We start from the raw sequence: 14766 nt of genomic DNA on the forward strand, positions 1-14766 counted from the left end.
CCATCTCCAACAGTTTTAGAGAACTACATGGTATACACTTCTGTGTGTTTCATCCACGTTGGATCTGTTACTTTCCTCCCTCTAATTCCCTTATACTCTAGTTTATTTAAATTTATACCAAATTACATCATATACGTATTTTCTGTGAACTAACTTCGTTTTCTACTCATTCTTTATGGAAGGATTCTTTGGTGATTTATAGTGGTCCTTATAAGAGCCTCTAAAGGCCTTCTGAGTTTATCATACACTCCAAATCTTCCAGATATATTAAATAATCTTAAGGATGCACTGCCCTTGGTATTATTTGTGAGGAAAATAAACCTGTCAACTGCAATTCTTGTTGGAGTTCCCAAAAGGTAAATTTGCACACAGCTGATAGTCAATGTGTGTGTTAACAATCAAGTGAACTATCAAACTGTGACAAGATGAAGGAAACTTACTAAATGAAAAAAAGTTAATCTGAAAAAGGTACATAGGGTATGATTTATGATTCTGTTAAAATATGACGTTCTGGAAGTGGCAAAACTGTGGAGAGAATAAAAAGATCAATGGCCAGTTGCCAGGGGCTGGGAGGAAGGGAGGGACAAATAGACAAAGCAGAGAGGATTTTTAGGGTGATGAAACTAGATGATATGATGGTGATGGACTGTACCGTACTACATTGGTTCAAACTCACAGCATGTACAACATAAAGAGTGAACCCTAATGGAAACTATACACTTTGGGCAGTTGTGGTATGTCGGTGCAGTTTCATCAGCTGTAACAAACGCACCCCTCTGGTGGGGATGCTACTAAGTGCGGAAGTTGTATGTGTGTATGAGGTATGGGAATTCTTTATACTTTCTACTCACTTTTGCTGTGAATTTAAAACTGCTCTAAAAAATTGTCTGTTTTTTTTTTTTTAAGTCAATAGATCAAGGCTCCCCAGTAGAAATCATCTACATTCCTTTATAAGACCAGTGATAATATGGATTCTTCCTAGAGCCAAGCTGGTATGTCACCTCTCACTGACCTGCTTGAGAATATTCTGTTCTCTCATGAGCTTCTGCCGTTCTCTGTTGGGCTTGGAGAAGACCACTTCAAGAACATCTTGACCGGAATTGGTTCCACCAGTGACGAAGTAAACCAAGTCTTCCAGCAGCTTGGTTACAGATCTTAGGAGGAAAGAAGCAATTAGACATGGTAAGTGTTTGATGTTTAACAGATCAAAACCACCATGGACGATTTCAGGCTTAAGCAACCAGTCACAGAGAAGGAAACCCATTCTTCCCAGTTTCCTTGAAATTGTCAATTAAGGCCAGTTACCAGTAACTGAAACAGAGACAATATTTCACTGTCCACAAAAAGATGATTGCCTTCACAAAATATTAGACATTATATTTTATCTCAGATAAACCAAGAGACCCTAGTTCAATCTCTGGGTAGAAAAGATCCCCTGCAGAAGCAAATGGCAACCCACTCCAGTATTCATGCCTGGAGAATCCCATGGACAGAGGAGCCTGGCGGCCTACAGTCCATGGGGTTGCAAAGAGTCGGACATGACTGAGCAACCAACACACACAACCTCCACCACTGACAGTTAGTAAGGCAGTTCCAAAGACCAAGCCGGAGGCAGGAAAACAGAGAAGGAAGGAGACCTGTACTGTTTAGAGACCTCCAGAATAGTGAGAGCAACTACTGAAAACCACAAGTTGAAGCCACCCGTAAGGGCTAAGGCCTGGAGCTCTCCCACAGAGCTCTTCAGAGCACTCCTTTCTCCACCAGGGATTTTAAAATCCACGGTGGGTGAGAACGAGCATGTGCGGTTCTCGCAGGGAGCCCTCACCTTCGCTCATTCTGGGTGATGGTGCCCTTCTCCAGCTTGCCCGCGATGGAGCCCAGCACCTTGCTGGCGTCATTGGCAAAGTCCAGATCCCGAACCTCAGCAGGAGAGACTGGCACTATGGCAAAGGCTTCCTTGTCCTCCTTCACGGGAGAGGTGCCAATCTGAAACGAAAGACGGGCTTTGTGGGAGAGTCTACTGCCTGCAATGCGGGAGACTCGCGTTCAATCCCTGGGTCGGGAAGAGCTCCTGAAGAAGGGCATGGCAGCCCAACTCCAGTGCCGGGCGGGCTACCATTCATGGAGTCACAAGGGGTAGGACGTGATTGAGTGACTAACACTTTCACTTTCTACTGGATTGAGAGGGGAAGATAAAACTCAAATGATAGATTTATGGAACTCTGGGCAATTAAACTTGGAGCTCTCTTGCTGTTAAATAAACTGGACACAGAAAAACACCTGAAAAGATGAACCTCAAAATGTCAACAGTTGTTAGCTCTAGAGATTTGCAATAGGAAGAAAAGTAAGGCAGGAAATGGGGTAGTACTATGATTTTATGCTTCATTTGTTACAGAGCACATCTGAGATGTTTGTAATTTAAAAACATACTTATATATTCATAGGGAAAAAGCAAATATACAAAATGGTAATTATTGATCCTGAGAGTATTCTAAGGGTAGAGGCTGCACTGTTCTTTCAACTTTTCTATATACATCACAATGTTCATGGAAATGGAAGAAAAAAATTCCAATAATCTTCCCCATTACCAGAAAGTATTATGGGAGAGTATTATTTCATTTTTTAAACAGAAAAACCCTATGTCTGTGAATATATGCTCTACGATCCTAGAGAAGGTCAGAAAAGAGGGGTAGGCTTCAGGGGGAGAGAAATTAGGTTGGAGGAACTTTTGAGAAATAAAAGTGCATATTTAAATACATGAAAAAAAAATAAATACATGAAGAAATAAATAATAAAGACTGGAGGAAACCAACTAGGTATGTGATGTACCTCAAGGTACAAGCAAACATTCCCTCAGCCAAAATCAGGCTCCAGACAGACAAGAAATCCAGACAATTGCTCAACCTTTAGGGCAGAAGCCATGAAATAAAAGAAAAGGTTCTAGTTATTTCAAAGCCCTGGCCCTGCTTTACCCAGGTCCCTTGGAAAGAACTCTTTCATCACATACAAGTTTGTCCACAACCACACTCTTGCCAAAGCAACAACTATTTCAGGGATCCATACGCCCCAGTCTGCCCTCAAAGGAGCCCTTTCATCAAGAATCATGAGACCAAGAGAGACAGCCAAGCTCGTGGACTTACTTTCAGCATCACGGGTTTTTCTTCTTCCTTGTCAATGGGGATGTTTGTGCTGTGAACCCAGGTGTTAGTACACAGGTGTCGGAGTCGGACATAGGAGTTTCTAAAGGGAAGAAAAAGGACTTCAGGGACGGTGGCCTAGAATACATCCTATAAGAATAAAGAAAGGATACCAAAACGGTTTTCTCCTACATATAGTGGACAACATAAACTTAAGAGCAAATGGTTCTGGTCCACTATACATTCCGATGTATCTACAAGTGCACATCATTCATAATGACTCTCATGTGACTGGGTTGTGCTGTATTTCTAAATGCAGGCATGCTTCATTTTATTGCACTTTGTTTTCTTGCCCTTCACAGATACTCTGTGTGTGTGTGTGTGTGTGTGTGTGTTTTCCTTCCAAATTCACAGTCTGTTCATCATGCAAGTCTGTCGGTTCCATTTTGGCAATAAAGTATTTTTCAATTAAGATATGTACACTGTCTTTTTAAACATAATGCTATTGCACACTTCATATACGACTGCACCGGGAAATCCGAGAATTTGTGTGACTCACTTTACTGTGATATTCACTTTTTTGCAGTGGTCTGGAACTGAATCTACAACATCTGAGGTATGCTGTGCATAAAATTACACCCCATGAATGGCTATCCCAGAACGAACTGAGCATAAGACAAGAGTAACAGGACGTATTTACTGAGTGTCTATTAGTGCTTATCATGAAAGATAACGCAGTAATGGAGCTACTCATATGCACCAATAAAGGAAAAAATGGTGTCATAAAACGTGTGAAAGAAAATATAAATGAAAATGTAATAATCTTGTGTGACAGAAAGTCTTCTGAAGCACATAACAAGATTTCTAAACCTCAAAAGTAAAAGATGGATATGTCTTATTACATAGTTTAAATTTTACATGTAGCAAAAATTTCTTGAAGTTTAAATTTTTCAAACCCATCATGAAAAAAACTGAAAGAAAAATGACCTGGGAAAATAAAAGATGAGTGTACAGAATAAAAGAGTATTCATCCAGATATATAAAGAGATTTTGAAAAATAGTAAGAAAAACAATCATGAATACTGGAAATGAAAATGGAACCTGTACACAAACCAGTAATTTAATAAAGAAACTTAAGTGACCAATAAACATCCAAGTACACATTCAACTTTCTCAACTAATACAAATTAAAACAATATATCACTTTATTGTATCATATTCCAAAGATCTTGGAGTTTGAATCTCCCCCAGTGCTTAGAAAGATGAATTCTACATTCATGGGAAGAGTGTCAACACTTTAAACTCTGGAAGAGAGTCTGGCACTTTGTATAACATGTTTGAAATGCATCTATCTTTTCACCTAGCAATCTCATTTTTATATTTCTTCTTTAAGAGATTATAGCACAGGTACTAAATGAAGCATAAAGATATTCAAGAAAGCATTATTTATAATAGTAAAATCTTCGCATCTCCTGCATTGGCAGCTGGATTCTTTACGAGTAGCGTCACCTGGCAAGTCCAAAAACTTATGAACTACCCAATGTTTCAGTAATGAAATAGTTAATTATAGTATATAAGACAGAATAGTACACTCTTTAAAATGGTTACAATTGATATTCATTTACTTGGATATATGAACAGGACATATTGTTCAAAGGAAAAAAAAATGCTAAAAATAGCTGATGATTCATTTGTGATAAATAATATACAGGTTATCTGTGTGTCCAGAGACCTGTCTAAAACTACAGAGAAACAAAATATTTCTTGCAGTTATCTCTGAATGGCTAAATTTTAGGTGAGTTTTTCTTTTTTTTTTTTAACTTCCCAGTTGGTTCTCCATGAGATTTTAAAATAATTTTTAAAATATTTAAAAATATTTTTTGTTATTTCTTATACGGTATTTTTTTAATTAATTTTTATTGGCGCATAGGTGCTTTACAATGTTGTACTAGTTTCTGCTGCATAGCAAAGTGAATCAGCCACACACACACACACGTATCTCCCCTTTTTAAGAGTTCCTTCCCATTTAGGTCATGACAGAGAACTGAGTAGGGTTCCCTGTATTATATATTAGGTTCTCATTACTTACCTATTTTACATAGAGTAGTGTGTTGTTTCTTTTTACAGTGAGCATGAATCATTTCACAATTTCTCTTTTAAAGAAGTAATCATGCACTTAAGGAATCCACAGTAGCATTAATGAGATGAGATGAAAGCACAACAAACAAATGTAAGTAACAGGAGACGGACATTAAAAAGCATTAAAATGGGAAAGAATAAAAAAAAAAAAAAAAATGGGAAAGAGTCAAGGTAAGTACTGAAGGACTTTTAAAGGAAGACATTAAGGAGGCTTTCGAGTCATGGAATACACAGTTCTTTTAAGAGGAAACTTAAGTTGCAACTTAAAATACTGGAGGGACCAGGGCAGGCAGGGGAGCATGGAAGTGATTTGCATTAAAAAAAATTCTAAACAATAGCATCCCAAGTTCCTGGGAAAGAGGCAAGAAAGAGGCATGTGGAAGCAATCACATTTCTTTAGTGGACTCTCTGCCTTTCTTCACTTTAACTGTCTTGAACATTACAAGCGATACTGACTTTGAATAGCATGAATATAAATTAAACAACATGCACAAGAAACTTGACAGAGAGTTGCATTTTTTCTTCTGAGGAACTCGGATTCATTTTCTTATTCTCAAAGTTTAAGCAAAGCTTGAGTTTTAGCTTTTAATTGGATGACTGATTACATTCTAGAGTTGTACGTCAAAGTTCATGTAAAATACCAAGGACATTCTATCTATTCATTTAAAGTCTCATCCCTAATCTTTAGTTCAAAAGTCAGGACAATTTCAAAAGAGCCACAAAGCTGGATGCTCTCCTAATGTTTATTTAATGCATTCATTTGCATATATTGCAATTTTATTATCTTGTTTATTACATCCAGGATTTGCCACTATCCCTTTTATTTTGGTTGGAAGGTTTTTTTAATCAATGACTGTCATAAAAAGTTCTTTACTGGTAATATTTCAGGTACTTTCATGTATCTAGCCCCAGACTTTCTGATCTTCAAAAAAATAAAATTTAGCACTGCTTGAAGATGAAGGGAAATGAGTGTGTACTCCTACAAACAGTTTTTTATGACTGCCCTGAATCAGCGAATAAGAGGCCCTGTTCACTTCTGGCTCTGAGATTGGTGGCCAAGCAAGAACAGATAAAAGTTTGGAAAGCTAAGACCAAGTGCAAGATCAAACTGCTAATGAACACACTCGTAGACCATGCCAGACACTTTTTGCAGGGAGAACACAAGGTTTCCCTTGCTTAAGAGTTTACAATCAGTCTGTCTATGGACAACTGCCCACAAAGAATGTTTTCCAACAGAGAAACAGTAATGAATCAAAGGGATAGAGCAGCAGGGGTCTAGAGCCAACCAAAGCTGTTTGGCAAGCTGACCTGTTGACCAAGTTCAAATTTCCCCTTCCCATGGGATCATGGGGATTTCCAACCCATTGGGGAATGTGGCCAACTAGCACCTGATTCCTATTCACCAAGGGGATGTCATGAAATATTTGATGGCTATTTTATATCACATGGTTCTGTTCTTTGCTATCCCTTACAAAATAAAACACATAGCCAATAAAATAAAAGTCATTCCCTTGTCTTCCAGGTGCCTAAAAAAATCCACTCAACAACTTCCGGAATAGAGAATACAACATACAGAAAAGTACTTAGCAGAAATGCAACGGGATTCTACAGTCCCTATCTCTATCTAGGCAGTCAGTGAGAAAGGACACTTTACAAAAGCTATCTATCCTACTCCAAACCATATTTTTTTAATGACCTCAAAATCAATCAAAGACCTAAGTGAAAAGAGCACAACTATAAAACTCTCAGAAGAAAACACTAGCATCAATCTTTGTGACCTTGTATTAGGCAACAGTTTCTTAAGAAACCAAAATCATTAGCAAGCAAAGGAAAAAGTGTATAAACTAGACTTCGACTAAAAATTAAAAGCTTCTGGGGTTCACAAGACACCATCAAGAAAGTGAAGAAATCTACAGAATAGGAGAAAATACCTGCAAATCTATCTGGTAAGGGGTTTGGAATAAAGAACACTGATACAATAATGAAAAGAGACATAACCCATTTTTAAGCGCAAAAAATAATGGGCAAAGGATCTTAACAGATATGTCTCCAAAAATGATATATCAATACAAATGGCCAATAAAACATGAAAAAATGAAAAGACTATCAACATCATTAGCCATCAGGGAGATTCAAGTCAAAACCACAACGAGATACCACTGCACACTGACTAGGATGGCTCAAATATTTTTAAAAAAAGACATAAACAAGCATTGGAGAGAAACAGAGAGAAATTGGAACCCTCAAACATGGCTGGTGAGAACACAACACCCTAAATGTAAAACTAGAAGTTCCTCAAAAGGTTAGACATACAGTTACCACACGACCCAGTAATTCCACTCCTAGGTTACAGGCTCGTGCGAAAAGAAAATGTATTCACACAACAGCCAGAAAAAGGCAAATAACCCAAATGGCCATCAGTTAATAAGTCAATCAATAAAATGTGCCATAACCATACAATGGAATATTATTCAAGAATAAAATGAAGTGAATACATGCTACAAAATGGTTGAATCTTAAAAAAAAAAAAAGTACAATGCTAAGTGAAAACAGTCAGTCACAAAAAGCCACATGCGATTCCATTATATGAAATGTCAGGTAGATCAATAGAGACAGAATGTAGCTTAGTCTAAGACTGGGGAATGGAGGATGGAGAAATAAGCATGACGGCTAACGGGTACAGGGTTCCTTCTTGCAGTGATGAAATTTTTCTTAAAATCTATTCTGATGATGGCTGCCCAATTCTGCTAATCTAATAAAAATCAATGAATCGAGCACTTTAAGCAGGTGAGTTGTATGATACCTGAATTGTATCTTAATATATCTGTTACATTTCTTTAGAAGCAGTCTACATCGGGACAAACTTGGGAGTAAGTGAAGCTGTGCACATATTTGGGATCTAATAGGAGGACGTCTTCAGTTTTCCCCAGATTCTCAAGGCGTTCATGACCCAGCAGAGGGCAGGAACCAGTGATCACTGTACCGAATGGTAATCAACGGCCTCCCTGGGAGGGTCTCTTCTGTGTGGACACTGTTTCAGTGTATCACCCCGAGAGGGACAGGAAGAGGACCCAGGACAAGAGAAGCCTCTCCTCCAGTTCCAACAGCACCCAGGCTGCAGTTAACACTTTCACAGCCCAACTCTGGCTGAACAATTAAATGGCAACGACACAGGAATAATGAAACACATGGGAATTCTCAGGGAGACAGGCCTTGTATACAACCTACCACTGGCAGTGAGACCTCCTCAACCCAAGAATGTGTGGAAGAGTCAGAATTGCCAGAACAGCCTTGTCTGTCTTAACTGTTTAAGATTCTGGGCTCTGCAATGGGGCTCGCTTACTTGTGTTAAGCTGTTTCAATTCTCTGAGCCTCTGTCTTCACCTCTTAGAAGGGGCAAATAATATTACTTATCTCACAGGGGTTTTGATGAAGATGAAATTATATATATGAGAATTTAGCATTACAAATGGCATGAAGTCAGCACTCAAGTGTTAGCCACTATTAATACTTCTGTTCATTTTGTTTAGAGTATGTTTTTTGTTCCATTTATGGTCCAGTTATTTCCCCCTAGAAATGCATTTTTATGCAACAAAACTAAAAGTTAATTAAAATAACTGAAGAAGACTGACCTGACCTCTCAATATCTCCAATAAAATTTACTATGGACTGAGTAAATTTCAAATGTTCCATTTTCTAGAATTTCTTTTCAAGGGTTTATTCAATTCACCAGGAGATCTCTCAGGTTTGGGAAAAGGAGCAAGAGAGTAAAGAAAACTAGAAATATTCAGCTACCTGAGCTTAAGGGTTTGCTTGTTCACCTAAACATAGCACATCTCAGGCAACTACTGAGAACTTACAACCAATGAGCCGCTTAAAAAAAAATATCAGGTATCATTTCAGAGGGCAACCAGAACAAATCCTATACCAAATCCTGTATGAAAGCTCCAAGAAAGAAGATGATGTTCTGGATTCCAAGAAACCCAGTCAGGCAGCACAAACTCACTTGTGATAAGCCTCTTTGGACTCCTACCTCGGGACGAGGCTGTCGCCTCCACGGAGCGTCGTGGGGTCCAGCTCAAAGATGGAGGAGATGTCGTTGCCCTCAGGCACAGACACCAGCGAGTACACCATCTTCTCTTGGGCATTTCGCAACCTGCTTCGGGAGGCATCCTGATCAGGGTCCACCTGGGGAGGAAAAGTCATCAAGTCAAGGACTCTGCACACCACACCCTTGCCTCACTACAACCACTGCACTGGCCACAGGAACGGGGAAGAAGCGATCGTGAACATCAGCAGTTGTCAGGAGAAGCACCACAGCTTCAGAGCGGTCACCAAAGATGAGAGCTGGCCACCCATGCCAAGAATGTTTACACCCTGCCTCACTGTGTTGCAATAAAAACGCTCAAGCAACATGGTGTTGCAACGCTATATAACTGTCCATGGGCAGAGTGCTGTACCTGGTACACCCTTGGGCAGTGGGTGGGAGAGAGGAGAAACACTTTGAGAAAACTTAGCCTGTGGGTGTGGTTTATGAGTGGTGGTGTTAACCTCTAGTGAAATGTCTAGCAAGAAGATGACACAGTTATTTCCCAGGAAAAAAAGATACAATGAAATAAACCTGAATCCAAGTGTTCCTAAGCAGTTATCCCCGTGTGGCCAAGAGAAATATTTGAGATGTCAGACTAGCCCTGAAAAAGTGTTCCTAATTAATCAATGGCCAAGGACCATCCAGGGAGAAAAGGGGCCTCTCCTGCTACGTGCGGGAGATGGCAGAGACTGAAGACAATCTCTGACAACGAAGGCTGATGAACAACGATGAAAGCTTTCCCACAAAACTGTGAAGATGCAACCAGTCTCTGAAGCCCATCTGCCGAAGAAGATTGCAGTAATATGCCGAGCCTGGTGTCTGCTCTGACAGGCTTCCCAAGGTCGCACTCTGCCCTGTGACTCTGCACCAGATTACTTTTGAAGTTTAACATCCTTGCAAGATGACGGTATCCACCAGCATCTACTAGGAAAACCACATTTCCCTTGTCTCCGTCTTGCTTTGCTTGGGCTGAACTGAGGTCCTGCTTCCTCTCCAAACGGAATGGAGAAAAGAAAAGCAAATCTAACAGGCAAAGAAGAGAGTGTGAGAGAATTTCATTTCATGGGGCCTGAGTTCTAGTATTCTGGGCAAGTCTGCTTTTATAGTCCATCAGAGGCACCAACCTTTGCCTGTTTAAAAAAAAAGGAAGGAAAGAAAGAAGGGAGGGATACAGGAGTGAATTAAGGACGAAAGGAAAGAAAGAAAAGAAAACGCAAACAGCTCTTCTAATAGCCCACATCTCTGTCTCCCCCCGCTCACAATCCCTGCTCTCACACCCTGTTGTTGCTGTTGTTGAGTCGCTCAGTCATGTCTGATTCTTTATGACCCCATGGACTGTAGCCCTCCAGGCTCCTCTGGCCACAGAATTCTCCAGGCAAGAGTACTGGAGTGGGTTTTCATTTCCTTCTCCAGGGGATCTTCCAGACCGAGGAATTGAACTCGAGTCCCCAGCACTGGCAGGTGGATTCTTTACCAGTGAGACACCTGGGAAGCACTCACGCCCTGTACCTCCATCTGAACAAACCCTCTAGTGGTTCTTCTATCTACACTCACACAAACATCGGCTGGAGGACACCAGAGCATCCCCGAGCCCCACTCACGAGAAGTCACTTTGAATGGAATCTGTCCTCTTCTAACCAGTGCTGCAAACACCTCTCTCAGAAAAAACCCTGAGCTGGTTCCGGTGTGAGCCATGGGGCTCAGCTACAGGCTGGCAGTCAATCTGCAGACCGGCCACACATCCAGAGGAGGAGGACAGCTGCAATGAGTCAGTCCGCTGCCCGTGGCCCGCGGCTCAGCCAGGCGTCCCCGTGCTGGCTGTGTGCGGTCGGCGTCTGCCACCTAGTGGGGGCAGAGGCGCATGTGCACAAGGCCGGCAGACCACAGCCATCCTCGGGGAGTTCCTTCTGTCCCTGTGGCATCAAGCCTGTGGCTCGAAGGCCACTGGATTCAGAAAGAGGAGAACGACAAGGCTGAGTGCAGTCCCAGGTAAGACCACAGGTTTGGGGTACCAGGCTCAGGAAATACACACTCAATAAGCAGAATGAGAAGCTTCCTCTCCCCAAATGCCAAGTGTCCCAGCCAAGAAGAGGGTGAAGGACCCTCCCGACGTGGACACCTTCCCCTCCAGAGGCAGGAGCTCATAGGTGCACCATGAGCTCCCCGGCACCCCGTCTCCACATGAGGACCCCCACTCATGCAACAACCTGAGCAGCCGGAGCAATGCAGTCCAGATCTGCAGCCAGGCCCTCTGCCACATCGCACTGCCCTGGCATAGAGGAACACGAAAGAGGAGATAGCTGGCTGCACTCCCAGAGACCCCAAGGCATGTGGCCAGTGAGGACCACTTCCTGCTTCCTCATGCATCAAACGAAGATGGAAAGACCTGCTCTAACTCCTTCTAATTCCTTCGTGGAGCTGCTGGGCAGCCCAGACAAACTGGTGGGGGAAAGGCACTGAAAACGGTTATTATCCTCTGCAACTCACAAATATGCCAAGTGTTTACTGGGGCCAGACACTTCATCTGCATAGCATCTCACTTCATCCTTACAACGAGCGTACTGTCCGCATGTACAGATAAGGGAAGTTGATCTCAAAGAGGGAACGTAACTTGTCCAGAACCATACAGCTCACAAGCAGTGTGTCCTGAAGTGGGAAACGGCAACCCACTCCAGTATTCTTGTCTGGAAAATTACAAGGACAGAGGTGCTTGGTGGGCTACAGTCCAAGAGGTTGCAAAGAGTTGGACATGACTGAGCAACAGAGCATGCACACTGCTATTGAAACCCAAGTCTGGGACTTCCCTGACGGTCCAATGGTTAAGAATCGGCCTGCCAATGCAGGGGACATGGGTTCCATCCCAGGTCTGGGAAGACCCCACATGCCGCGGAGCAACTAAACCTGTGCACAACTGCTGAGCCTGAGTTCTAGAGCCCGGGAACTGAAACTACTGAAGTCTGCACGCCTTAGAGCCCATGTTGCACGAGAGGAGGCATCGCAAGGAGAAATCTGCACACCGCAACGGAGAAAACCCAGGCAGCAACAGAGACCCGGTAGAGCCAAACAAATAAAACAAACAAGATAGAAATGAATAAACCCAAGTCTGTCTCTCTCTTCCGCCCTACTTTCGATCACTCTACGCTGCACACATGCCTGTCTTTCCTTCACACACGAACAGGCTGGGAGAGCAGTCCCGTTTCCCACAGATCTCAAGGTTCACTTGGACATCAGCTCACACTTAAAGAAGCCACAGGGCCCCCTCAAAGTCACCTCCAAGGGGAGTCTTACTCTGAGCAGCCTCAGATGGCACCACCAAGACCCACGGAGGCGAGTGACCCAAAGACCATCTTGACTCTCAAAATAAGAAAGGTGCCAGGATGAATTATCTTCTGAAAACGGAGGCCCCTTCCAGTCCAAGTGCTGGAGCAATGATCGGTGAGGACCATGCGGGGATGATGCGCAGAGACTGCCCTGCACGGGGTGGAGAGCGCGACTGGGTCAGTGTTCTGTCCAGCTCACAGCAGCTATGGAAGGTCAGCTTTCCAAATGGGCTCCAGTAGCGAGGGTGAAGGGCGTGAACGGCAGGAACAGGGCCCTCCGGTGCTCCCATAGGAGTGGAAAGAGAAGATGAACTCCGCCAGCGAGTCCAGGAACTAACTAAGGGCAGGAATTCTCACCAAGAACTCGGCGTTTCTCGAAAAGCTAACCTCTGCTCCAAGCTAACTAGAAAGCTCATGGCTTACTGCAGAATTCACAACCCTTTCGAAGACAGCTACATTGTGTGTTATCTATATCTTAACTCCCTTCATTAATGCACAATGTTGACATCCAATTTTTTCAGAATTGTACTGAAAGATAATACCCTTAATACCACCTACCGTATTCATCATCAAGATGATCACATGGACACACAATGTCAAACAGAGCCGCAACTATTTGGTTTTGGTTCTGTTTTGTTCATCTTAGGCCAGAATGAAGCACTCCACAAGAGAACTCCATGACTAATAACAACCATCATTTCCCTCTAACACAACCACTGCCCGCTTCACACTGTGGACACCAAAACCCCAAGTCTCTCCGTATCAGGATTAATTGGCAATATGGCCTCCAAAGAAAGATCCAGCTTAAAGATCCAGCACTAAAATTCTAAATCATGTAACAAGATCTCTTTCTGACTTTGCAGAGAGGACAGAGAGTTAGACCACTGAGTGCCCAACCAGAGGTAAAGCCTCATGTGTTACCTCCAGGGTCTGAACAACAGTGTCTACCCTACATGCTCATGCCTTGAAGAAATCTGAGCGAGTCATAGCTTCAGGTCGAGAGCAACACAACATTCATGTAAAAAAGGCTGGCTCTACAGAGACCATCACTGTGTTCAACCTAGCAGTATTCCAAGAGATACCTTGAACTTCTGCAACTTAGAGATGGAAACCCCCTGCTAAGCACACAGAAAGAATATCATGACCAACAGTCTCTTGGACCAATCAGGACACAAGGGTACATGACTGCCCTCAAGGGAAGCACAGAACAAGACCCTCTGTTAGGGCAGTGTAGGTCTCCCCTTCCCCAGCACTTAGTGACCACAGGGGGCAGTTTCTTACATGGGGTTCCAGATCACATGGCCTCACCCTACCAGATGAAGACAAGAAGGCTCTTGCCCATACTTACTGAGGGCTGAAACTCCAGGCATTCTTCCTCAAAGTCAGGGTCTACCTGATGAAAAAGAATCATTAGGAAATTAAAACATCCATTGCTTTCTCAAGGACGCGGCCCTGCTTGCAGGAGACATCAAGGCCTGTGAACATCTTTGGACAGCTAAGAACTTGGCCCTTCCCTCTGTTCCCGAAACCAGCATGCCACAACAACAACACACGGCACATGATTACAACACATATGGAACAACAATCTACCAGTAACCAACAGATGGCTCTCAAGTGTAGACAGAGGAACACAAAGAATCCACTAGCAAAGCAACAGTTAAAAGCCTGAAATAAATAAAAGATCAGTATCCAGTCATTGATAATCCTGCTTATTTCAAGTTAGAAATAAAAAAAAAGGTCTGGCTTTCAGCAAGAGTTACATTCACCCCAGAACATAACAGATAATGCAACAACCATTGATCTTTGGCAAACCATGTCATCAACATCTCAGAGTTGGTTAGCTGGGTCCATTTCCTAAGGCTCCATTATAAATTTCAACTTAGTCTTAATCTTTGGCTCTTCAGTATTTCAAAATCATCAGTTCACACAAGTGTCAGGCATCCCAGAGGCTTTGGCACATTTAGATTGAGGTCAGTTGCCACAGTCTGACGCCCACACATCACCTTGCAAATCTCTTGAGCAGTCTCACCAGTGGTACCAGCCAACAGCAGGTGTCTTTTGATGTACGGCTAGAATCTGG

General features: G+C 42.5%; 1 protein-coding gene across 6 annotated transcripts in view; it reads right to left on the reverse strand.

Moving 5' to 3' along the window:
• Positions 1–14766, reverse strand: part of ITPR1 (inositol 1,4,5-trisphosphate receptor type 1) — a 345755-nt gene that overhangs the window by 182625 nt on the left and 148364 nt on the right. For 4 of the 6 annotated variants that reach the window (XM_065933259.1, XM_065933257.1, XM_065933261.1 and 1 more), the window contains 5 exons: positions 14035–14079; positions 9310–9464; positions 3141–3240; positions 1826–1986; positions 1013–1154 (listed from right to left, as the gene is read on the reverse strand). In XM_065933259.1, the coding sequence (XP_065789331.1) occupies positions 1013–1154; positions 1826–1986; positions 3141–3240; positions 9310–9464; positions 14035–14079 (603 nt within the window). The remainder of the gene's footprint in view (positions 1–1012; positions 1155–1825; positions 1987–3140; positions 3241–9309; positions 9465–14034; positions 14080–14766) is intronic. The other 2 variants (XM_065933262.1, XM_065933263.1) reach the window with 1 other exon arrangement.

This window comes from Muntiacus reevesi, chromosome 4, assembly GCF_963930625.1.
Source record: "Muntiacus reevesi chromosome 4, mMunRee1.1, whole genome shotgun sequence".
NCBI lineage: Eukaryota > Metazoa > Chordata > Mammalia > Artiodactyla > Cervidae > Muntiacus > Muntiacus reevesi.